General features: G+C 40.0%; 1 protein-coding gene across 1 annotated transcript; it reads right to left on the bottom strand.

Annotated features, from left to right (window-relative positions):
* Nucleotides 1–2,092: 2,092 nt before the first annotated feature.
* Nucleotides 2,093–24,648, bottom strand: apoba (apolipoprotein Ba). The gene is made up of 29 exons (XM_041060524.1): nucleotides 24,503–24,648; nucleotides 23,713–23,754; nucleotides 22,914–23,026; nucleotides 22,666–22,811; nucleotides 21,532–21,679; nucleotides 21,157–21,309; nucleotides 20,569–20,693; nucleotides 20,407–20,483; nucleotides 19,850–20,306; nucleotides 19,426–19,570; nucleotides 19,166–19,312; nucleotides 18,665–18,876; nucleotides 17,938–18,139; nucleotides 17,674–17,844; nucleotides 17,271–17,474; nucleotides 16,357–16,530; nucleotides 16,041–16,246; nucleotides 15,755–15,937; nucleotides 15,448–15,578; nucleotides 14,855–15,065; nucleotides 14,496–14,668; nucleotides 14,218–14,393; nucleotides 13,170–13,291; nucleotides 12,616–12,989; nucleotides 4,764–12,338; nucleotides 4,565–4,676; nucleotides 3,960–3,992; nucleotides 3,659–3,845; nucleotides 2,093–3,518 (listed from the first exon to the last, which is right to left on the bottom strand). Exons 1-29 carry the CDS (start codon nucleotides 24,558–24,560, stop codon nucleotides 2,334–2,336), a joined length of 13,242 nt encoding a protein of 4,413 aa, XP_040916458.1. The 5' UTR covers nucleotides 24,561–24,648; the 3' UTR covers nucleotides 2,093–2,333.
* Between the last annotated feature and the right edge of the window lie 679 nt (nucleotides 24,649–25,327).

Here is a 25,327-nt window from a genome sequence, read left to right as displayed (position 1 = left end):
GTCTGTCATAGGGATTTAATTTAATGATATAAATGAATTTGAATTACTTCCTGTTTACTTCAAATGGGTAAAAAATAGTTTGGCCTGTTGGTGTCACCAGATGAACATTCATGTAAGCGCCTAAATCAAAAGGCTTTATCTCCTGTACAGTGGCCTCTTTATGACATCTTTAAACTCTGCCTGTCAGGTACAGCTGTAGATTCCATGTATTTTTATTGTGTTTTTAATCTGCTGGATCCACACAATTAGAGAATGTTTAATCTTTTTTTTTTTTTTTTTTAAGAATGTTTAATCTTATTTTTTATTGATTTTTAGAAAAGTGTGATTAACAGAATGTGGCACAGGGGACATTGTTCTTGACTCTAGAGCAGCGATCTTTCATCTTCCTTCAAGATTCTCACGCTTCTAAAAAGATCTTGGAACAAACTGGTTTCTGTCATCAACACATTGAAATAATGCTGCTACACTAGATGATTTTTCATTTATATTTTATTTAAGAGATTTTTAGGATTCAATAACGCATAGTGATTTTGGTTTTATTAAAAGACTTTTAGTTTACTCATCTGCCTGTCTTGGGGGTTTTGTGCATTTGGGTCCTCTCTTCCCTCGTGTTCCCTGCTGCCTCGGTCATGACCTCGTGACACTGGCCAAAGGAGGGAGGCAATTTTACTGAAAATACACTGAATTGCATAAGTTTTCATATACCAATAAAATCTTTTCATAATGATGATGATGATATTAATTTTCCTTCAAGGTTATTTTAGTTTTTATTTTACAGGATTTCAGCTCCACATTCAGTCAAATCAGTGTTTTTCCCCTTGTAAAGAAAGACCAACTCAAATTGGTGAATGCCAGTAATTCTCTGAAAACACTCATACATGCCACTTAAGAACAAATCTATTTGTATGAGTGGTTCTTGCACAAGGCCCATTGTTTCTCAGCGTGAGGTGTAGACATGTTGGACAATGTGTCTATTGTTTTATCTGGGCTTAGTCATGGACGCATCTCAGTGATGGCTGTCCACACCTGTCAAGGACAAAGAACACAATTCTGTAATTTAGTTCATAAAAATGCATGGTTTGCTTTCCCAGTGACACATGATGAGGTGTGGTAAAACAAGGCAGAACACGGAGAACGTAATCATACCTTCTGCAAACCAACTATAATTTCCTCCTGTGCATGCTGTCATACTGCTAAGCTGCAACTCTGTCCTCTTTGATTAAAAACAGGTAAGGAGAGGATGACTTCCTGCATGTCCTGGGAGGCACACATGCACATGAACTCAGGTACTTATTATTTTCTGTATTGTACAGTGCTGTGGAGTGTACAATATCACAGAGTCATCAAAGGCGTTCAGGAAGAGGTCAAGTTTATCAAACAGGATTTTTTTAACCATCAAAGTGTTTCTTGGTCAAAAGTCCCAAACTACCCCTTCTTGTCTTTAACAATGCATCATATTTCATAATCTTGACAAAGGTTAAAACCTTAAATGTTTTGGAACACATTCACTCTGCCAGTTGTTACTGAAACTGTGAAGGACAAACTAAAATTGGTGACAAACTGAAATTACCCAGTGAAATTTCTCAGCATACTCTGAAATTGGAAAAGATAGAACAAAGATTAAAAAAGAAAGAAAGAAAGAAAGAAAGAAAGGAATCATGAAATCTTAAATCCTTAATTGAATCTAAATGTGTGACTCATTCAGCAGCACAACATACTCCTGGCATTCCCTTGTACCATTTAAGGTTATTCACTGGACTTGAACTGACTGCTTAAACTTCAATACTTCAGTGGTAACTATGACTGTCAGATAAAGGCAGTGGACCTGGAGATCTGGGAGCACCTGGGCGACTAGAGCCACACCTTTCTGAGTTGGCAATCAAGCCTAAAGTAAAAGTAAAAATAAAAATTAAATGACCTGAATAAATCTATTCTGTTATGTACTCTATTCTGTTCAGTCAGTGACACGAACCTGAGTATTAGGAAAACACTAAAGAACAGCAAGTGCAAAAGAGTGAGTGGAAATTACAGTATCTCATAATTTTGTTTATGCAGAAATGTTGAGACAGTATGACAAACACAAAAATCCATCTTCATTATTGTTTAATTGAACACCATCATCCAACAGCATCTTTCAGTACATGTTAAACACTGGCAGGTCATCATTGTGTAACTTGTCAAATTTAAAGAAATATTACATCTGGAAAAACTAGTATAGGTTTCATGTTAGTAAAACAAATGTTTATTGGCATCAAACAAAAAGCCACTTTTTGCACACAGACATCCAAACCTGTTCAGCCATTATAAAACCATGATATCAAGTGATGGATGATTCACTGTCTGGATTGCGTTGGCCATTCGCTGAAAGACTTCCAAAAGAAGGGTAAAGGGATTTCAATGTCAGTCTTTTTATTGCTCACTCTAATGTACGGTGCTGTGCTCTGGGATGCCCTTCTCATTAGGTCTACACTTTCATTAAGTCCTCCATAGAGATGTGACTGCAAAATACTGATAAACTCCTTAGTATTGTTATTTACACTCTCCATACTTAAAGCATTATGAGCCTCTTGAATCTTCAGTTTGGTAAGGTCCTTATACTTAACCATATGTCTCTTAGCCTCATCAATGTGCTGTTTTGAAGACTGCAGAACTTCTGCATAGGTGACATCAACTTGAGAAGAAATTTCAACGTTTCGATTTTTTAGGTAGGTGATAAAATTCTGGCTTTTTTCAGCTATCGCCTGGAAGAGGTTATTAACTGTTTTGTGAAGCACACTGAACCCCCTGCTCAGTGACTGTCTTAGCTGATCAATTAAAGATGTTGTAGAAAATTTCAGTTCATCAATGATCTTATTTCCATTAACAGCAACATCAGTTCCAGGTATGGTGAACTTGATTCCCCTGAGTAATCTAGAAATCTCCTCCATGAGGCTGGCAAACCTTTGGATCACTCTCTCAGCTGCCCTTGATCCAGACCGACGAGCTCGCTGGAACATCTCCAGGCTTGAGAACTTCTTATCTGCTCCAGGCACTGTAAATTTTGTGTCGTTCAAGAACTGCACTACTGCATCTAGCAAGACATAAACCTGGTCTTCACTACGTGTCAAGACTTGTCTAGCCTCGTGAGCCAAACTGTCTACAACATCCTGTGCACTCATGGACATCACGCTGTCAGAAGCCTTCCTGTACATGTCTTTTCCTTGATCCCCAAAGTGTTGGACTGAACTCTGTAGTGTATTAAAGGACATAGGAACCTCATGATAGGCTCTCTCTATGACATTAGACATTGTGTTTTTCAGCTTCGTGCCACCACGCTTGAGGTCAAAGCCAAAGTGGGCAGTGTGATACTTGTTAATGAATTGAAGCACAGCACTGGTCATGGAAGGAACTCTGTCCTTGGTCCCTTCAATCACATCATGGAGAAAGTCCCAATTCCAAGCCATCTGTAAGATTAACTTCTGAGAGTTTCTCAATGTGGCTTTGGCAGTTAAAACATCAGTGTCCTTTCCGGGAGTAGACTGAAGTTGATGGAAGAAATCAAGAAGAATAATAGTTAAAACGGTGTCAAGTTGCACTATATATAAAAGCAACCTCCTGTAAATGTAGAAATTATTTGCAGTTGACAACAATATGCAAATCAAAGAGCTTAAAGAGTTACCAGGTAGCGACTGAACAGTTTTCCATACAGCTGTGATGGAGACTTTCGCTGAAAATGCAGTCCAAGGAAACCAGCTGATGGAGAGGACATCGATGCAGTGATGCCATCTTTGCGGGAAGCAAAGCGGAAGCTCACATCAGCGAATGTTCGGCTTGTGATGTCAACATTGAGAGTATGACGAGACTCCCTATAAAACAGAAACACAGGTAGTAGAGGTATTCTAGCATTTGTCCAACCAATGAGTGAAAACTCTTTTGAGTGAAATATGCCGAAATTCAGCCTCTAAGAAAAAAAATCTTACATAGAATCAGGCAGAGGGGTTTGGCGTTTCATCCTGGGAAAAAATAAATGTATTTATATGAATTATCAAACAGTTTAAAACACCTCCATACTGAATTTACACAACCACATATTTGTGTTTGCATTTTGGTTTTCCCCGGCTATTTGCAAATTAGGGATCAAAGCCCTTTTCCACCAGTAAAAGAAATGAAAAAGATAAAAAGTTCCACTATTGGTTGGCCAGCAGAGTGTTAGTTTCCCCACTGGCTGTTGCTCTTTCAAAATAAATTGGCACAAACACTGTCTATTAGGTCATCAGGGAGGCGCTTACAGGCAGTAGATTTACTGACTTTTCAGACTTCAAAAAGCAGCAAGTTACACATCTAGTGACTTGTTGAACCTTTGCTACTTTTGCCAGCAACTTTCCATCGATGGTAGTTGTTTACAGCGCTTCACATCAGTTTTCAACTACACCCTCAATTTCACATATTGGCCCCACACAGTCCAGCTATTTACTAGGTTTTAACCTAGTCATGTTGCTGTTGGAAACTGGCTTCCACAGAGATTAAATGAAGCAAATAAAGTAAAGAAGCACTAAATATAATGTAATATATTGTATACACTTACCTCAGGTTTTGTGTCAAAACATGTTGCCAGTCCACATTTACATCATTGTGATTCAAGTTGCACTTCCCATATAGATTGATAACTCCATTATCATATCCAAAGGTTGCAGTGCCTGAGCAGACGTAAGCAAAATAAAATATTATTATATGTATATATTACAATGTCTTAGTAATTCACAAAGAGTGTGTGCCAGTCTTACCAGAGAGGGAATAATACAAGAAGGTCATGGTAGAAGTGCACCAGGAGTTCAGTGAAGTTACAAGGCTAGAGTCCTTTTTCTCCAGGCTGGCAGTTGTTGACACATTATAAATAGGGGAGGAAATTATAAGAGTGGCATTGAGGGCACCAAAAACTGGGATAAACACACTTGAAGGCAGATGTAGGGCAATTTCAGGGATTTCAATTTTTTGTTCTGGAATGACAATGTTTGGAAGTTCAAAGTTTGAAATCTGGCTTGCAATTTCATTTAGACTGATGGTATGCTCTCCAATGGTAAAAGATTTTGGCAGGGTGAAAGATGAGACTGTGATTTCATACTGTGGCATCTTGAATGAAAGGAAAGACATTTTCCCCTGTAGATACTCTGTATTAATATCATAACTGGGTACTGAGATTGTTGGCAAACCAGGCAGCATGACTTCAAAGGCCATAGTGGTGATCACCTTAGGGATGTTAAGGTTCCTTGGATCAATTGTAAAGGGTTCCACGTGCAAGTTGGTAAATGGCAAATCAAAGGCCGGTATTGAGATTACAGGGGGAAGAGTGATATAATCAGGGACATCAGAGTTTTCAAATCGCATGTCTATGTTCCTTATGGAGTGTGGAATTTCTTCCACCCAGGAAGGCACAGCAATCCTAATCTCAGGGATGCTAAAAATGATCCCATTTTCAAATAGTTTAGATGGTATTGCATACTCCTGGCCATCCATAGCTTTTATGTATGCAATGCTGTAAGACATGTTAAGAAATTGTACGTTGTCCATATTTGTGACCTCATCAAACTTGAGCACATCCCAGAGAGTCTTCTGATATACAGGAAGCTCAACTGCCTTCAAGAAAGCTAGGTGGCCTTCCACTGATCCAGTAAAATCCATGCGTACCTGAGATTCATCATTGGACATTAATAAATCACAGGCATGGATGAGAGATGCCAGCTGTTCCTTACCACTCCAGGCGAATGACTGCTTCTCTGAGTTGATGCCAAGGTTGATGCTCTGAATGAGTCCTGCATAACCCAAACTACTTGGCTGACTTGCATCAATGTTCAGTGTGGTCTTGAAGGTTGTTAAAGGAACAAAATCTAGTTCTCCTTTAACAATGTGCCTTCCATTTGTGTTGAAAGATGCTGAATCAAAATTGTTACTGCTCACGTAATCAACTGTTGCAAAAATGCGCCGCAAGGAAACCTCCAGAGCCAAGTTCTTATTCAGGTCAAACTGGAAGATGTTATTGTTTGAGCTTCGTTTTTGTTTCTCCTGTTTGTTTATAATTGAGTTTAAGACAGTCCTAACAGTTGAACGCAGGTTATTGGCATTAAGGTAGAAATTTGCCTCATTCTCTAGATCTCCAGAAAAATTACTACCTCCCATTATTGTTATGTCTGACTTTCCTTGGGTAGAGGTCTCCAGTGACACATAGGAAGAAAGTGCCTCTAATGCCCAGTTTATATCAAGGTTTCCTTTACCTACAGACTCAATCAGAGGGATGTTAAAAATGTATTTTAGTTTTTTCTTGGAAGCAACATTTGGCTTGGTCTTGGTATTTCCGATGAGTTCCTGACTCAATTCTAGATTGAGGAAGGGCAGATTGATTTTTGCAGTGTTAGAAACAGAAGCTTCCATGCTCCTTTTGGTGAGACTAACAGCACATTCATGGTTTCCTTCCACATTGTTGTGCTCCATGGACACAGTAGTAGCCAGTTTTATTCCTCTCTTCCTTGTCAAACTAGTGGTGCCATCAATTTTTCCATTTAAAATGACAAACACAGATGTTGAGGAAGCGCCAAACCGAGCAACAATGTCAGACTGGTTGAAAAGACCAGCATTTGCACTGATGGTAATCACAGTGGATTTGAAGGAGAAGTCAAAAGTTGTGTTACCCATGGCTGGAATTGCAATGTCGTTCTGAATGGCTGGTAGTGTGAAAATGGGCAGCTTTATTTCACTTAAGGTTTCTGGAACATGGATGACAGGAAACTCCAAAGAGGGTAGCACAAGCGTATAGGATGGCACAGAGAAACCCAGAGCTGGAATTTTGAAGCTTGGCGTACTGACCTCTTTAGGAACAAAATAGCTAAAAGCCGGCATCTCTGCCCTGAAAGCAGAAACGTCAATATCCAGTACGGGTATTTTGTATCCAGGGACGGTGAAGATTCTAGGAGGCAGGTTAGAAGTGTCAATTTTGTGTTTGATGTACTGTGACTTTGCTTGATTGTACGAATCTTTTAGAAGTGCAATTACTTTGTCTCTATATTGTTCAAATTGAGCGTGGATGATGTTAACGTTGTCACTGATTGTACTGTACATTGGTTCAAGGTATAATTCATAACTGTGCATTTCAGGATTCTTGTAGTAATGAAGCTTCATGTTCATATCAAATGACTGTTGAGGGGTGGTAAGCAAGGTTTTGAATCCAGCTTGTTCCCACAGAGAGAGGTGCCTGACCTCAGGGATTTTAATTTCAAGATAAGGCACGGTTATCTCTGGGATAGAGAGAGGAATGGTCAAAAAGTCCAGATTAGCCTCTCCATTAGCTGATGAGTGAAAGAACATATCTACTTCATTGTTTTCTGCTGTGAAGTTGTGAATGTACTTATACTGATTGAATCTTGCCAAAGCAAACCAACAAGCACGCTGCTTCTCAGAGTTTAGCATGACTCCATAATCATGCATGAGATCCACCTTACCAGTGAGTTTCAGGGGGAGGAAAACCTTTGAATTTACTTTGTTCTTAACATCGAGCAAAATTTCAAATGGATGCACCATGAATTCCAATGAGTTGGACACTGATCCAGTCAGACTTCCGGTGAATTCAGCATCATGTGAGGCTGTTAGTGCAACTTTCAAGTCTCCAATATGTGTCTCTCCATTTAAAACCATGAGACTTTTCTTGACAGATGGCGCTTCAGTTTCACATCTTGCTTTAACAGTTATATGGCTTAAGGTCACTGATTCAGCAGTCAGTTCTTGCTTCGATTTCAAAGCCTTACAGTCTGTTTCTCCAACAAAAGTTAACTTGACAGTGTTAAAATCAATGGTGAATTCTGTATTGCTTCTGTGTGTGCCTTCATCAGAGTAATCTTTAATGGACCACTTTCCATTACCAGTAGTTTCACTGGCCACAGTAATTCTGCCAGATTCCATTTTGGCTGCTATATTCTGTTTTATTGATGCCTGACTTGAAGTGTCAAATGAGGGGATGTCCAAGTTGTGATTGTAGGTTGTGTCTATGGCCGCAGAGATTCCACTCTTCAATGTAAGTGCCATATTATTGACCAAGTCTGCTGTGTACATTTGGGTCGTGGCCTTGGTGGTAGTCTTGGCAGAAGCCTCAGCAGAAGAGCCTGTGAGCAATAAGGATCCTTCATGATCAATGGACAAGGCCATATGTGTGGCTTTCACTGTTTCTGTAAACAGCAACTTCTTCATTCTGGGAGCTGCCAGCTGAGCAGTGGCTTCAAAGGTGTATTCAAGGGGTTCAATGGGTGACGTGACTTTAGAAATAATGGTGGCTGTAAATTGTGGGTTTTTTGGTGTGGATGTTGAGTTCTCAATCTTCCCTGTGGTGACAAGAGTGTACTGTGGGGAGTACACTCTAAATTCTCCATGGAGTTTTCCAAAAATTGGGATACAAATGTCACTGGGAACCTCCGGCACTGTGATCTCTGGGATTGAAAGGATTGTGATTTCAAAGTCCTTCAGATTTAATTTGGGGATGTTAATGGCTGGGAATTTTATTTCTGAAAGAGTTATTTCTGGGAATGTGAGATCTGGTAGTTCGGATAGGTAGAGAACTTTAAGGTCACCAAAGATTTCCTCTGGGTCAGGCATTTTGATCTCAAATTCTCTGATGTCATCTATGATCTTAACTATCTTTGCTTTGATATCATCAAAGTCTATGACAAAGGCAGGGATTGTGTAGGAGTTAAGAATGGTGAACTCAGGGACTGAAATTTGAGTTGGGATGGTGATTTCCTGCAGTTTGTTCAGGTTGACTACAAATGCTGGAATGACAAGGTCAGTGAGAGGTACATTAAAAGTGCCAACTTCAATCTCTGCTCTTTTCAGTGTGACCAGAACTCCATCTACAACTTCCTGGATCTGGGTGATGATCTTGTTGTTCTTGGCCACCTCTCTAATCTTCTCTATCAGTTGGTTGAATTGCACAGAAATGTAGGTAACCATATTGCTGTAGGATTCACTTGCTCTGTTGAGGTGAATGTACATTTCATCTCTGATATCCATGTCAAGGATTCTTTGTCTCATGTCCTCAAGGATATCCTGTGCTTTCAACCTAATGTCATTGTAAAAGGTAGTGTCTATCACATTCTTCAGTTTCTTTAGAGCATCCGCCACCTTTGTGTTTTTGAGTTTATCCAAATATGAAAAGATGGAGTTTTGGATCTCTCTCCAAAATTCCCTTACAGCCTCAATCTTTTGCACGATCTCATAGGTTTTAATCTGCTCATTTATATAATTTACTAGTCCAGCAATCTTCTTGTTGGTCTCATCAATAAATGCGTTGTAGTCAAACTCCTTCATTGACTTCACCATTGAAGAAATTTGTTCATTAAGGTCATCAATGCTTTCCTTAAAGTCAATTACTCTGAGTTGGCTTGTCACATTGTGCAGAAGTTGCATCATTTTGTCATAAAAAACTTCAAAGTTGATAGATTTCAGCGCATTTACCACTGACTGCACAGTCGCTTCAATTTTGAATTCCTTGATGAGAATTACTATTTGATCCATTAATTCTTTGAGTTTATCATCCAGGTTGTATTTTAAAAGTAGATCCCTAATATAGAAATATACAGTATTGAGTTTGTTGGGGATTTCATATTCATCGATCCAGTTGACAATAACGTCATTCATAGATTCAATCACTCTTGTTATCTCTGAAGAGGGTATTTTATATGAAAGCTGCTCAACATATGCGGCCAAATCAGTTGAGACAAGGTAATCCTTTACGTCTTGGAAAAACATTTTGACATCGAAGTTCTCAATCATCTGTTTAATTTCAGATAGACTGTCTTTGATTTTTTCCAATATTCTATATTTAGAATCAAGCTCTCGCAGCCACGCAGCACTGCTTTCTGTGAGCTTCTGTAAATCAATCTGCCTGATGATGTCCTCAATGGCATGAAGTGCTTTGACAAGTGACTGCTTGATTTCATACTTCTCATCAAAGGCCTGAAGCTGATTTCCAATCATTGAAAGTACATTGGTTATCTTCATGGAAAGGTGTCCGGCCTTGAGGTAGTCTTCAATTGTATGGATGAAGTCTCTAATTTTGATGGCAATATCCATCACTGTATTTTCCAAGTTCTTGCTCAAGTTATTCATCACACGCTCCAAGTCATCAAGTGTTATAGAAAACTCACCAATCAAATAATCAAGTTTTGCTTTTACTTGATTCATTTTGTTCTGCAAGTCCATGTTTTCCATGAAATCCCTTATTTGCATTGGTAGCCGATCTAATTTGACTCTAAAGTCAGAGATTAGCTGGTTAATATCTAAATTGTTAATGAACTGTTGTAGTGATTCCAAGGCTTGTACAAGAGTGTTCTTGAGTCTCTCAAAAGCAGCAGGAAGGCTCTCGATGAATGGGATCTCAATGATATGACAATCACTGTTCTTGTCATACTTGAGGAAACCAGCCATACTGAATTCTTGTATTTCTGGTAGTGATCTTTTGCCTTTGCTCAGTTTGCTGAAAATGTCTGTTAATATTCCTCCTGAAAACTCAAATCCAATCTTCTCAGGATTATTGTAAGTGCTGATGTTTTGGTTATAAGCATGGTTGTTCAGGTTAGATTTTACTTTCCAGGTCAGATATTGGTCACTTGGTGCCAAAAGGCCATCAAATTTGTTGTGTATATTAGTGGAAGACTCCCCACTTGGAAGCATATGTGTGGTTGATATCCGGCTGTCATGTGAGTATGCAAGAGCTAAGGGCTCAGCTTTAACCAACAACTTGCTATACACCTGTCCAGTGTGCTTGCCGTGTAGATTAATTTCTCCATCACTGTTGACAAGAGCATCAATATTGAGGCTGAAAGGCAGTGCCATGATGCGAATGGTGCTGTCAAAACGTAGAGGCTCAGAATTTATCCGTGCTTCACAGTTTGACTTTGCGGAAAGTCCAGCAAATTCCAGTTCACAAATGTGACTTAACTGGACATTCATTACATTTCCAGATGTGCTGTATTTCATTGAACCAGCCAGATCATCATAGGTGAGTTCGTAGGTATGTTTGATGTTGTGTTCTACTCCATAAGCTACATTCATACTTCCACTGAGATCCACCTTAACTGGCTCAAGCTTCATGTGACCTTCATTGTTCAAACTGACGTCATAAAACTTGAGGTCATTTGTCATGTCAAATGACATAATAAATGGCTTCATATCAATTCTGGTATCTTGCTTGTAGTAAATATCTTCACAGATGAAGTTATTAGTCTTGGAGCGGAGGGCCAGTGTCCACAGAGTGAGGGTCAGCGCGTGGCTATTTTCTGTTTTCATCTGCTTCAGTGTTCCCATTGTATTGCTAGTGAAGGTCAGAGCCCTACGGTTCAGTGTAATATCCATGTTGTTTCTTGTGGTTGCATCATATGCATAGCCCTTGAGGACACCATTCAAAGACGCTTCCACAGCTGTGACTTTACCCTCAATGTTCAGCTCTCCTCGGCTCTCCTCAGCCATTGCTTTGGTCCTGGAAGACAGGGATGCGCCAGTACTGTCCATGGCACCGTTGAAGATATTCTCCATAGTCACCGGGCTGCACTGAATGCTGTTAGTTCCACTTGTTGTCAGTCCATTTCTGCCAACCATAACAGAAGCTTTGTGCAGTCCACGACCTGTGTCAAAAGTAATGGAACCCTCAGAGTTTAGCTCAAGCCCATTTGAATCCAGAGATCCTGATATAAGTGAGTATGCCCTATTTGTGTTGTCATCTGCCTGTGACTCAATTTGGAGGATGGCCATATGGCTGGACACTCCAAGTTCAACTTTGTTATTGAGTGCTTTACCCATGAGTGCGGCAATAGCATTGCATTTTAGGGTCAGTTGTGCATCTTTAAACTTGAGCTCTGCTACATGCTTGAGGAGGTCCTTCTGGACATTGGTTTTGGACACAATGTTCAACTCAGAGCTTGCGTAGACACCGTGGATTATGTTGTGAACTTGGATGAGTGGCGAGTTGAAGTGCAGGGTGGACTCACCTCTTCCCTCTCTATCTAGTGGACGCAGATTGTAGCTGTGGGTGTAAGAGGTATTGGTGTGGAATGAACCTATATTAAGCAATCCATCCATGGTGCCATCTCCTGAGACTTCATCTGAATCTAAAGTGGAAGTTGACTGAGCAGAGTAAAAGATAGAGGCCTGCAGGCCTATTGGACTTGAGGCTTCAATCTTGTAGTTGGCTTTTGCATTGAATTTGTTTGTAACTCTTAATGTTTCTGAGACACTGAAGCTTGTGTCAATGAGGCTATGGCTGAAAGAACTATTCAGAAGATATTTGAGATTATCATCAGCTCTTCCTGTCACCATCCCAGTTCCTTGACATGGACAAAAAGAAATGATACCATTATCAGTATCTGGTCACAGGTAAAGATGCAGAATAAGCTTTGAACACATGCTCTATGTCAAAACATTAGTTGCTGCACATTATTAAAAACCCTTGCTAGAACTCTTGCTATGTGCTCTAAGAGCTCATATTTTCAGATAGAAGCCAACTATCAGTATCTAAACTACACAAAGACTTCAAAATCTTAATAAAAGCCCACCGCGTTATTCATTAGCTTTTAAGTATTTGCATTTTAAAAGGATGTTTACCTTCAAGCTTGTATGACAAGAGGTCGAGAGGTGATTGAGCCATGGCCTTGTACTGTGCAATGTAGCTGGGGACATCGACAGTGTTGTTGCCCCCAGAGATGGACCCTTCCCAATGGTAGAAGTTGCTGTCGATCTTGGTGGACACTTCAGCCAGGCCGAGAAGGGGTATAGTGAAATCCAAAGAAGGTGGTATAGTGATGGATGGTAGTGGATACTTTTTGGCAGGGACATATAGGCCTATTCTTGGTAAATCTATGACAGGAATAGACAAAGTGGTCGGAATGTTCAGTTCTTCTGAGTTTTTGCCTCCAAGTGGAAGAGGAAGTGAGATGGCCATCTTTTCCTTGTTGAACTGGTATCGGAACAAGCTATCACTATTAAGGTGAAAAAAAAAAAGCATAATCAGTATGATTCCAAAAACATGTTAACAAACTAAACATGGACAGACAATTGGTGGACAGAATAACTAGTATAGCTGAAATGTTGAGCTAGGGTTTATGCCCATAAATACTTGACTGCAAATAATGTTCTTAAATTCGATATTAAATACTTACGACTGTAGAAACAGTTTCTCAGGCAGAGCTGGCAAGGTGAGATCAGAGATGCTCCTCTTACTTCGCAGGTTTGCAAGATAGGGCATGTGTGCTGTTAATTTGTCCAGCCATATATTACCTGCCTTCAGGGTGACATGACGATAAATTAAATCTCACTTTAAACAGAAACTGTGAAGTTTGAAAGCACTCAGAGAGTTTTCACCTCTGTCAAGCCTCACTTTGTTCATTTACCACTAGAGAATTTTTAGAAGCTTTTAATCCCCACCTGGATCTGGAATCAAAATACACATAGTGAGAGAGAATGATGCTTATTTTTGTACGATGCCTTTCTGCTCTAAAGAGTATGGATTTGTGAAAGGATATGTTAGACTCATGACCACTGAGTTAGATATTATGTTCCTGTAGCACCACCTGCAGTCAAAATTTTGTAAATGGACTCAGAGTTGGTATTTATGGCAAATTATGTCATGTTATCACTTTTTTTTTTTTTTAGGGTTATGTTGTGTGGAAAAACTTGAATTAAAGGGGAATTCCACCAATTTTGCATATCAAAGTGTGTTTACAGGTCTTGAGGAGGAAGACATATGAAAAAAGTTGTACAAAGCCTTTTGTGGCTCCAGAGCAAGCTGCATGAAGCCTAATGAAAGTCCTCAAGGTGTCAGCATTGGATCAGCATTGTTTGGGGCTGAGGACTAAAAGTCATAAAAATCTGAAGGTGTGGAGGTTTAAGCTAACCAAAGTTCTGCAGCCCACTCCTCATCTCTGCTTTAGGCTAGAGGCCTAAGGCTACATTCAACACTGCCAGCATAACACACCTGAATCTCTGACTAAACTGTCAGTAGTCAGGTTGCAATGTGGGACTGTAGGTTCCAGGTTTTTACAAGGAAGAAGAATAATAAGAAAGATTATATCTCTGGTTTTACTGTATTGATTCTGACCTTTCACCTAAATTTAGTTTTTGAAATATCATGCTAAGTAATAGACAGCTCGGAAAGAACAAGCTCTGTGAAGAAGGTTATAAATAAAATGTCAAATGTAAAAGCACTACCTCAATTCCTTTGGTGACAATGTGACGGAGTTTCATGTCAGTTTTTGCCACTTTCTGGTCCAGGATATCATCAATTAGCTGTTGCAGCCGCCCATGATAATCCCCCATATCTGGTATCAGTTTCTGAATCTCTGAATTCAGGTCTGATTTCAATTCCACTTCAAACTTATCATCATCTGTAAAGAAAAAGTCCAAATGCACCCGCAAATATACAAATGAATCAATGTTCTAAATCCATTTTCTTTATGTGGCTGGTGTGACTGATGGCTGACAGTTACCATATTTGAGCAAAGCTCTCTGTTGGTAGGATGTCTCGGGGAGGTTGATGGCAGTCTCTAAGTCCATGAGCACATCTTCATCCTTCCTCAGGGTTGCAGTGACGGATGCATCAGTTTTCAGAGAGGGAATGACCATTTGGAGTTGTAGCATGGCATCCTTCATCATGTTGAGTCTACATTTAAATAAAAGACATGTAGGTTGCTACAAATGCACCCTGATTTGGTTATTACTTGCCTTTCCCAGGATGTTTCTCATCCACTCCTTCCTTGCTAAAAAGAACTAGTATAAAGAAACCAGGCAGCACAGTTGAAACTTCAGCATGATAAAGTGTTAAAAGTTTGTTTGCAGAAATATGTACCTTGTGCGTCCAACAAGAGTCAGCTGTGGGATGTTCCTGTTGGTAACATCAATGGTGATACCTCGCATCTTCTTTCCTTTATGATCACTGTCAGTCACAGCCAGCTTGATGCCTGCTTCCACATCATAGTCAGGAATGACAACCTCGGTGGTGAAAATGTTCTTATTGCGGTTGTATTTCACAGATGCAGTGGCCTCTGTTGAATCATCACCTAGTAATGACAGATGTTAAACTCATTAGTCAGTGTTTATCTGTGGCAACTGGTGGAAGATCTGTTAAGACAGGTGCTTAATATTAATGTCAGGGGTGACAAATGCACTTAATATACCCTTACATATGAAAGAGCGCAGGCATAAATATGGGCCTGATCTCATTGTATATATTCATTAATTCTTGACCATTACAGTTCAACTCCATACCTATACCAAATTATGCAAAACCCAGCATTATGTTCAATTACATTTTTTACATTCAATCCATGTTTTAATGGCATGGTATAATTATAATTAAGTAAAGTCTGTGGTTATTGGATGGCCAATTCACATTTACATGCACACAAACACACACACACAAACATTATCTTATAAGAATACCTTCTGCCTTCAGGGTTAGCTTCAGAAAATCCACTTTATGACGACCCCTTTTACCCTCTCTGAGCGTTTCATCAGTGATGGTGGCAGTGTACTCTGAAATTTCCCCTGTGGGCTGGATTTCCACTGCAAACCTGTGTGAAAAACATGTTTTATTAAATATGGCTCTCTGTTTATATCTGTTACTCCATTGAGTACTCCATTAGAGTAATTCAAATATCAGCCTATTAAAGTAACTATTTAAAACACAAATTGTAAAGACTCAACCAATGGTTTTCAAATCAGATTTGCTGATGTAGCTTCCTCTTACCTGGTTTCTCCAGTCAGAGGGTAATATGGGGCCTGGTCCATGGAAGTAGCATTGGAGTAACGCATTATTGTGCAGAATTTCAGACCACTGAATAGGGGCTGGCAGTCAGTTGAGTCAGTCCGGTCCTCCACCAGTGATGGAACTATTTTTGCTTGACCAGCGGAGACTGACAGCAGCTTGTTACTATGTTACAAGAGAAATTAGATTTATGAAGACTGGGAGAAGACAACATGAAACTAGCAAGCATTGAAAGACTTCTGTATCATTTGACACAGGTATCACTGACCTAATGCTGAGCAACTGAGTTCTTGACTTTGGAGCTGGTATGGACAGTTTCATCTGGTTTCTGTTCATGGTGAACTTAGCATTGAGGGAACTCTCATGGTACATATTTGTGTGCATTTCAAGACCAGCATCCACATAGTCTGGAATATGTACACCCATCTGAGTAATGAATTCCAGCCCAACTGATGGCATGAACAACAGGTCAGTCTGCAGGGAGAAGGATACAACGGAAAAGCTGTAAGCAGCAATTCAGAGGGGACACATAAAATTATAATTTTATTTTACATGTAAAATTTGCTCAAGAGAAGCTAACATACCATTTTGTTAGGACCTGAGTGAGTCAGGCCTCCTTTGACACCAGGTGCAAACACCCCGGCCAGTGAAAACCTCAGAGGGAAGCCTGAGGCAGTGGGTAGGGAGAAGGCATTCTCCATGAAAATGTAGTGGGCGAAGACTTCGTTTTCAGTGCTAGATATCATTTTAAAAAAGGCCTGTTGCAAAGAAAACAAACAGGTTGTGTGAATATTTCACTTTCAGTTGAGTTGCAATTAAACCATGGGTAGTGACAATATGGAAGTCCACTATCGAATTTTGGTTTTATAAATGGTAATAAAATCAGGCCAAGCAGAAGAGATGGTAAAATGGTAAATGGACTGCATTTATATAGCACTTTTCTAGTCTTTTCAACCATTCAACCACTCAATCTTGCGGGAGGAGCTGCAGACCTGCTCTACCTTCTGAGGTAGCCAGGCGATATCATACAGTAGATTGTTGTGAGACACAATCTAACCATCAACATTAATTGTCTTTCCCTTGAGTATTATCATCTTTTCAAAATGTCAGTTTGTCCAGTGCTTTGGTTTATGACCAAATATCATCAAAACTAATGACATTCCCATTTGCCTCAGCTGTATTTTGTGTTTATCACTAATCACCAAATATTAGCATGTTACGTTAAGATGTAAATATAACCTACTTCAGAATTACATTGCATTGCTGTTGATGCACAAAGCTCTGCTGTGCATATACATGCAGCATCACAGAGCTGCTAGCATATTCTTAGACTGGTGTGTGATCAATATGCATCAGTCTTGTTTTTTGTCAAGATAATATTTTTAAACTGAAGTAATTTTACAGCAACACGCCTTGATATTTTTCAGGATGTGCAAAGACATATGTTTCTCCATGTATTTCTCTAGCAGTGTTCATGTCAGGCAACAATAGATCTAACCTTAAATGGTAGCATCTGGGTGAAAACATAGTAGTACATGGACAGAGTCCCAGCCATATTTCTCATATCGCTGGTCTTCAGGTATCCTATCTCATTTCCCAGAAGCCGAAGATAGGTAATGGCCTCAGGGGCTTGAGAAAAACGCAGGTCATCCATGAGCTTCTCGACACTGTTCATGATATCTTTCAGAAAATCCTGTGGGACCTAAAGAGATAAATGTTTAGTTCATGGCCATGCAAAAGAAATGAAGCTATTATACTGGGGAAAAAAATGACAGTAACAATTAATAACTTTAATGTGGAGTAAAGTAAAATGTGGTGTGACAAATTGGAGAGACAATGTTTCATTCATGTCATAGTAGAAAAAAGCACAATATGCATGATGTGTTAAAAATTAATCTCACCTGTCTTTTCATTCTGTCTCTGTCAGGGGCGATTCTGTCCAAAACTCCCATGAGCATCTGAGCTTTGTCCCCTGCCCAGTACATGACTTTGGAGATGGAGTCAGGGAAAAAACCCTTCTCCCCAAAAAGAGCTTCGATTGTAGGCTCAAATCCAGTTCCTTCAACACTGACCTTGAAGGGGAGATTTTGAATGTTTGAAAATCTTTACAAAGCGAATTTGTGTGTCTTCACCACACATAAAAAAATATGTTCTTGAAAACATACCTCAAAGATGTCATAGTTGTAGTCAAAAACTTTTAGTGTGGTCTCCAACATCACCTCCTTAGGTAAGGTGTCCCTTCCATCGAAGATGATGTTGCTCTGTACTGAGCCCAAGGCAGAGTCTATTTTATAATTGCCTGACATGCCATCAAATACCTTGTTTGTAGGTTGATCTTTCAAGGCCAATTCAATATATTCCCTGAGTCTATAGGAATAAGAAAAGAAGATTTTTATCAAGATGGCACGGAGCCAAGACAACAACATTCCTATTTTCTTTCTCAAATAAAAAAAGTGCTGTTGGCAAAATGACTTTAAACTGCGCCATTGTTTTTACCCATTGCACATTCTTACTTTGGCTTCAGTTTAAATCCCTCATCATGGCAAAATGTTGTCATGGAAACACCTACTGTAGAAGAGACTACCACAGGGGGAGTTTTGAGTGCTTAGTTAAGTGTTTACATGTCTGTCTGTCTGTCTGTCTGTCTGTCTGTCTGTCTGTCTGTCTGTCTGTCTGTCTGTCTGTCTGTAGTGTCACAACCATGCTATCAAATAACTTTACTGGCTTTATCTGTCTACAGTTTGGTGGATATTTCTGTCATAGATTTGCTATTTCATCACGAAAGTAGACATTTGAATATGCTAAGAATCCATGGATAAAATAACCTATATTTGGGGACTCAAACTACCTATTGTACATGTAATGTTATATTACTGCTGGCTGATTACTCACTGATTCATTTGCGGTTCATCAGACTTGCGGATGTTGTGCAGGTGAGAAACCACAAAGCTCTTGAGCTGCTCATCTCTCACATTCTCCAAACTGTCCACAATGTCTTTAACCAGGGTTTGATGTGGGTTCTTCATCAAAATCAGATAAGCTGCTATACGTTTCTCAACGGAGCTCTGAGCGTCCTTGTACACTTCCATGAGAACGTCTCTGACCTGTGGTCGAGCAAATGATAAATGACTCATTTGGCTTCTTGTAGCCGGTGCCAAGATCATGCCAGTACAGTGCAGGGTTTCAGCCTCTAAATACATAATAATACAAAATACATAATGTGCATATTATACATTTGCACAATACTCAGCTTTCAATTATTTTAAGTCTGTGTTGAGTTTTTTGCTGTTCTCTCTAGGTTCATTTGTCAAAAAGTCAAAGCTGTCAGTTAAATCTTACAACACATGCTGTGTTCATCAACACACTAGCATGAATGTATGTGTGCTACTGTACCTCATCATTAATGTCCATTAACCTAAAGGCCTGTATAGCTGCCTTTTGGTTAGACAGTGGGATGTCTCTTTTCTTAGCACATGTCAAAATAGAGGAAATCAAGCTGGGGCTGACAGCTTGCATGGCTTTACCCATCACACCAACAACCTGGAGATGAAAAAAAAAAAGTATTAAACCCTGAGACAGATTCCCTGAGCTGAATGGACTTGTCAGCGAAGCCAAATCTACAGTATGTGAGATGTCTGAATAATTATCAGTACCCTCAGTACAAGGAAGGACATCTCTTCGGGGTCAGGTGGAAAGTCAGTGTCATAATCAAGGATTTCTCCTGAGCAGTCGTTTAAGAGTGTCTCCATGAACTTCGATACATCTGTGACCACTGGAGTAACGTCTCCTTTATGGAACCTGTGGACAAGTCACAGAGAAGATATAATCAGATGCTTTGGTTAGGATAAAGATTGTGTGATGCGTTTGAGAGTGTTTCCCTCCAGTGGTCACAGGGGTTAGTAACAAATTTGGTCAAAATTGGAGAGAAAAGTTGCTTCATGCCCTGTTTTTCTTTTTTTGAATTGAAGAAGCCTTCCACAATTTAAATATATAATAATAAATACATAGTAATATTTTTTAAAAATGTGTGCCAAAACTATCACCGTTTTTAAGGCTAAATTTACCAGTTTCACTTACTTCTTGACTGTGTTGGCCAGAGCATACATGATTGCCCTGCTCTGTTTATACTGAGCCATGCTGAGCATATCTCTGACACGTGCTGCGTCAGGGTTAGCCTGTAGACCCAGACCGTAGACCAGAGCGTCCACCTCTAGCGACACCCCATCGATAGTCCTGATAATCTGGAGGATGGCGCTGGTGCACTCCGGAGTACCACACTGGACCAGGGCCTGCCAGGTGAGCCAGCCTGACATATCCACCATTTCAGTGACTGTCTGGCTCAGGGTCTCATTTCTCAGGACACGCAGGCTGGACACCAGCTTATGGAAAAGACTGGTCCTTTTCTGACCCTGGTCTGTGCCTGCCAAAGCCATAAGGTCCCGCAGGGTGGTCAGAGCAGTGTCCTTCGTCTGGACTGGAGCTTTATCGTCAGGGTCCTCAAAGTGGAGAGGCTTGCTCTGGCTAGGGTTCACATCTGTGTACACACATGTTTACATTAATTTTGCATTTTGAAATCAGAGATGTGGACTAAATCCAGACATCAGGCACTGCAGACGTGTGACATGATCACTCACCAAATCCTCTGTTGATGATCCTTTTGGAGCTTTGAAAGCTGAGCTCCTGGGTCACCACAGACGACATGCCATTGTCCCTGCAAGGCAGATTAGAAGGTGATGCAAAAGCCATAATAGTGTTCTTATATACACACATAGATATGAACTCAAATGATGACTTACTCATGGGAGAAGGGCAGGTAGATGTGTTTCTCTGTGCACATGGCTGTTGTGATGTGCTTTCCCTTGTTATCAAACTGGTAGTTGCAGTCTTGAGTGCTTGTGATTAGCTTCGACATGGGGTAATGCTGGAAACCAAAATCCTCAATGTGTTAAATTAGTATGTTGTATCAAGTCATCGGAAAAATTAGATCTGAGAAAACTAAAATTATTTCAATTTATTTTCATTTTGGCAGCCTATGCACCAACATGTCGAACATCTTTAACCAAAAGGTGAAAGCAACTGCAATGCCAGTCCAGTATATCCATATTAATGCAATATCATTACAATTGTAATAGTTGAGTTAATTTTTTTTGCCATCATATAAATGTACAGAACATTCTACACTGCATTCTAATACAACCGTCACATTAAAAATATATTACAATAAATAAAATACCATCAATGTAAAAGACACACCCTAAAGTGCCAAAGGTTTACAACTCAAGAGTAAAATAATCTAAACTTAGGTTTATCCTTCAAGAGTCAAACAGCCTCAGGTTATGTATGTTTTCTCAAAGAGGTGGTAGAGGCAGGTATTCATGTCTCACCAGTTTTTGCAGCAGGGCCAGGGGACTGTTGGCTAGCTCCCTGCTGTAGAACTGGTCACACTGGGACAGATCTCTGGACAGTGTCACATCTGTGGCGATATCCTTCCCGCTGTTCACCAGGTTGGTGGTTAAACACTGGCCATGCACTGTGCTCTGAACAAAAAGAGGGATTAGTCTTATAATACAGGAGACATTATTAACTTCTTGTATTAACTTCTCCTTTGACTTCTCATATTATCTTTAAGGTTCTGCATTTGCTCTCTTTACACCTGCACTATAGCCAATGTGCCCATTTGCTGCTACAACACAGTTTACATTATGCAGCTTCATCCACACCCTCATGCTGTTCCTGTGTACCTGTGGGTCGACACTCACCATGACGATGTTCTGCTCCTCCTCTATGACTGGCACCACGAGAGCTGAAACAATTCCTCTCTTAATGTTGAGGATGTTGACTGGCTCATCTGTCTCAGGGTAAAGCTGGACACTGGTGATGTCCTCTACAGTGAACTTCAGAGGGTTCCTGCATGAAGAGAAGACAAACCACTGAGTGGCATTTTGCAGTAAACGACCATTTAACTCAGTAAAAGCTCAAACTATGTTTCACTGCAGAAGGATTTATGTTCTGTTCCAGTATTGGCAGCCTGAAAACATCCCATTCCTGAACAGCCAGATTCTGCTGGTGCCAAAGAATCACTGCAAATGTCTGAGGTCTAATGTCCCAGTGTCCCTCCTATAAGCATTTCATCATACCAAATGTCTGCTACATTAGAGCGACAGAAAAATCAGATGAGTGTTAAGTGTTCACACTGAAGATGCATTGCCATAAATCTGTTTTATTTATATACTGTGTCTATAAAATTCATAGCCACATATGAAAGTGGTCCAAGCCAGGCCTTAAAACATCAAGGCTCTATTGTTATTACTGCTCACATTTTAATACTGGTTGTGATTATTTTTATAATAATAATAACGACTCTAGCAACTTTAAAGACGATATGATACTTTGTGAGTCCTCCTCAGGCAGCTTCATTCCACGTTTGGGAGCCATGATTAAAGAATGACATTTGTGCTCCTGGTTTTAATCTAGACTTTGGAACAGCTAACAGTGACCTGCCCCTCAGGCTGAGATAAAATTTGCAGTTTAAATTTGCTTTGCTTTTCTTTAGACCAGGGGTGTCAAACCTGTTCCACAAAGGGCCGGTGTGGCTGCAGGTTTTTGTTCCAACCAATCAAGAGCACACAGTTTGACCAATCAACTGTCTGAAGACTGAGATCAGTTGATTAAATGAGTCAAGTCTGGTGTGCTGCTGCTTGGTTGGAACAAAAACCTGCAGCCACACCGGCCCTTTGTGGAACAGGTTTGACACCCCTGCTTTAGACTTTTTTGCTCATTGGTCAACCTAGACACCACAAATTTTCTAGCTTGTTTTTTCGTCTAAACTAACAAAAGGAGATGTCAAGACATTGCTTGTGTATCAGATCACGTGAAGAATGTTTTGCACTAACTTTTCCATGGCAGCCCGGAAGGCCTCAGAGCCAGGAGCCTGCCTGTAGACCGGCTGGCCCTGGGGATCCATGACAGACACCTCACTGAGAGCACAGTCCCTGGTGTGCATGATGAATCTGCACATTTGGGAGACTTCGATCTCAACCTAAAGATACGTGACAGACAGCAAACAAAGGGTCAGTGGAGGGACACGGAGGGAGCTCAGATATGAACATTCAGGCAAAGTGGGACACAAGCAGTCATGTACCTGACAAGACGCTTTGGGGCCGTTCCTCAGATTGGCTGTGCCCACCACACCATTTCTGCTCTCTGTGGTGTACTGGTACACATATTTCTTAGAGGCCTTGAATCTGGATGCCACTGAAACAAGGTAATTTTATCACATGGTTATATTGCCTCTCTATGATTTTGGTCCCACATGTACAATGTCCCATCAGTTCGTTTCAGGCCAACACTGCCTTTAAAGATAAGGTCATGTTCCTGCATTAAACCCATAGGATTGTGGGATTGTTATGATCCTTTTGCATTAGAAATTCTCATCGTTCCACATCACTTGACAACAGACCTTTGGACCCAGTAGCAGCTAACTCCACTTCTCAACAGTGGACAACATCTATTGTACTGAATAGATTCTAAGCAGAACCGAGCAAGAGTTCATCAGCTCCTGCTCCTGCTTTCCTATCTCCAGAAAACAGGTCATGTCTTTATTAGCTTAGCACAGCTATCATCGATCGATGTGAGCAGGTCAATGTGTCTGCTTGCAACAGCGTATCACTTACCCTCCTCTATCTGCCTCTATGCACATACACACCATACAAACCCAGCTCTTACCAGTTACCCACTGTACACACAGTGTCAAGCCCCTCACAGGAACTGACAAAGTCCAGAGGTTTTGTAAATTCAAATCATTTGAATTTGAATTTACTTTCCAAATGATAATAGTTTAAGTACAAAAAAACAAACAAACAAAAAAAAAACAATCCTATTACTGTCTTCAGGAAAGGATTTTGAGTTGATGGGTTTTCTTAAATAAGACATCAACTTACACAGACATGTTGAAGTTTGTTCATTAAAGTCATCGCCTTCCTCTGGAAAATAAAAAGAGTGAAAGATCATAAAAATGATTGATTACAAAACATAAGGTCATAGACATTAGTGATTTGTCCAAAATATTCAGGTAGTGAAACCAAAAATATAGTGTTTTGGTTTTTTGTTAAAAACAAGCACTCATAATTTTTGGAAGCATTTTTTTTACTCCCCTCCATTTATTTGTATTTTATGTTGTTCTTCCTCTTGCTGAATGAATGCCTGAGTGCCGATGAACACTTTCAGTGGATTTAAAATTGTTAAGCTGAAAACCAAGCGACTCCTGAGTCATTATAATCTGGCAAGCTGTTTTAATAGAACAAGTCTATACATGTTTACACTCTACGTCTGCTTAGTAAACCAACATTTGTAATGAGTCAAAAACATTTGTAATGAGCTCAACGTCTTCCTGCAACGTACATACATCAGTAATACTTGTCAGATCAATTTCTCTGCCATATTTTGACTCATCATAGTAGGAATAGCACAGGTATTATCATTATCATCAGTGATGGCTCTGTTACATTTACTTGTCAACACAGCGAGCTAGAATGCAAATTTACAAGACCCTGAGACTATCACTCCTGTTTCATGGAAGAGATTTTGACGTCTGCTGAGAAAAAGACTTTTTACAGCAGCTAGTTCACTAAATAGTTTGTTCCAAATGACAAACCATAGAAAAGCTGTTAAGATTTTATACAAACTTTACCCTAATCCAGTTACTCTGGATCAAAATTGAGTTCTACTTACGAGCCAACGTGTAGCTGCTCAGCAGCAGTAACAGACACAGCTTCCTATAACCCATCATGGGCTCTAGAAAGGGCTTTTCTCTGTGTTCGTTAGCCCTCACAGTCCTGACTAAAACAGCAACACCTCTACCCAAATCTTTTATAAAGTCCGTCCCTGTCCCTCCGTAAACCAGCCCTGCTGAGTATCTGAGGTATAGAGACACAGCAAAGCCCGGGAGGTCATCCTAAAGTTCAAACTCTGATCAAAGGGCAGAGAGAATACTAATCAATACCATGAAAAGCAACACAGGTTTGCTTAAGGTCTGCACAAGGCTGTACCTCATATAAGACCAAACAGTACGAGAGAAGGAATAACATAAAATGTTGCACTTTTTATAACCAATTTGAACTTGCACATCAAAAGTAGGGTACTAACATATGTTTCACAAACCCACACACCAGGCTTCTCCCATGTACCTTTGCTGTATATTACAGAAACTGGCTGTGATTCAAGTGTAATCAGGGCAGCCCCACAACCAAAAGTCAAACCACAGGGCTGAAAACTCATTATATAGATTATATAGAAGTCATGCTCATGGGTGCGGCCTGAATACAGACAGTTTATATGTGATGCTTGTTTTTCCTCTTAGTCTCTGTCTTTGAATGCAACTGGTGCTAATATTGTTTGTAGACCTTGCACACTAACAAATCAATAAAAGCAATGTTTTGTTTGATCACATAAATGTTTCAAGTGCCTGGACCACATCCCAGTATAGTACATATATAGTATGAGGGGGTCAAAGTGGGTTAACAGGATCCAGTCCGGTGTTATAGGGCTGAGCCTTTT

This window comes from Toxotes jaculatrix, chromosome 17 (genome assembly GCF_017976425.1).
Source record: "Toxotes jaculatrix isolate fToxJac2 chromosome 17, fToxJac2.pri, whole genome shotgun sequence".
Classification (NCBI taxonomy): Eukaryota; Metazoa; Chordata; class Actinopteri; family Toxotidae; genus Toxotes; species Toxotes jaculatrix.
This window is presented reverse-complemented; position numbering and strand designations above follow the sequence as displayed.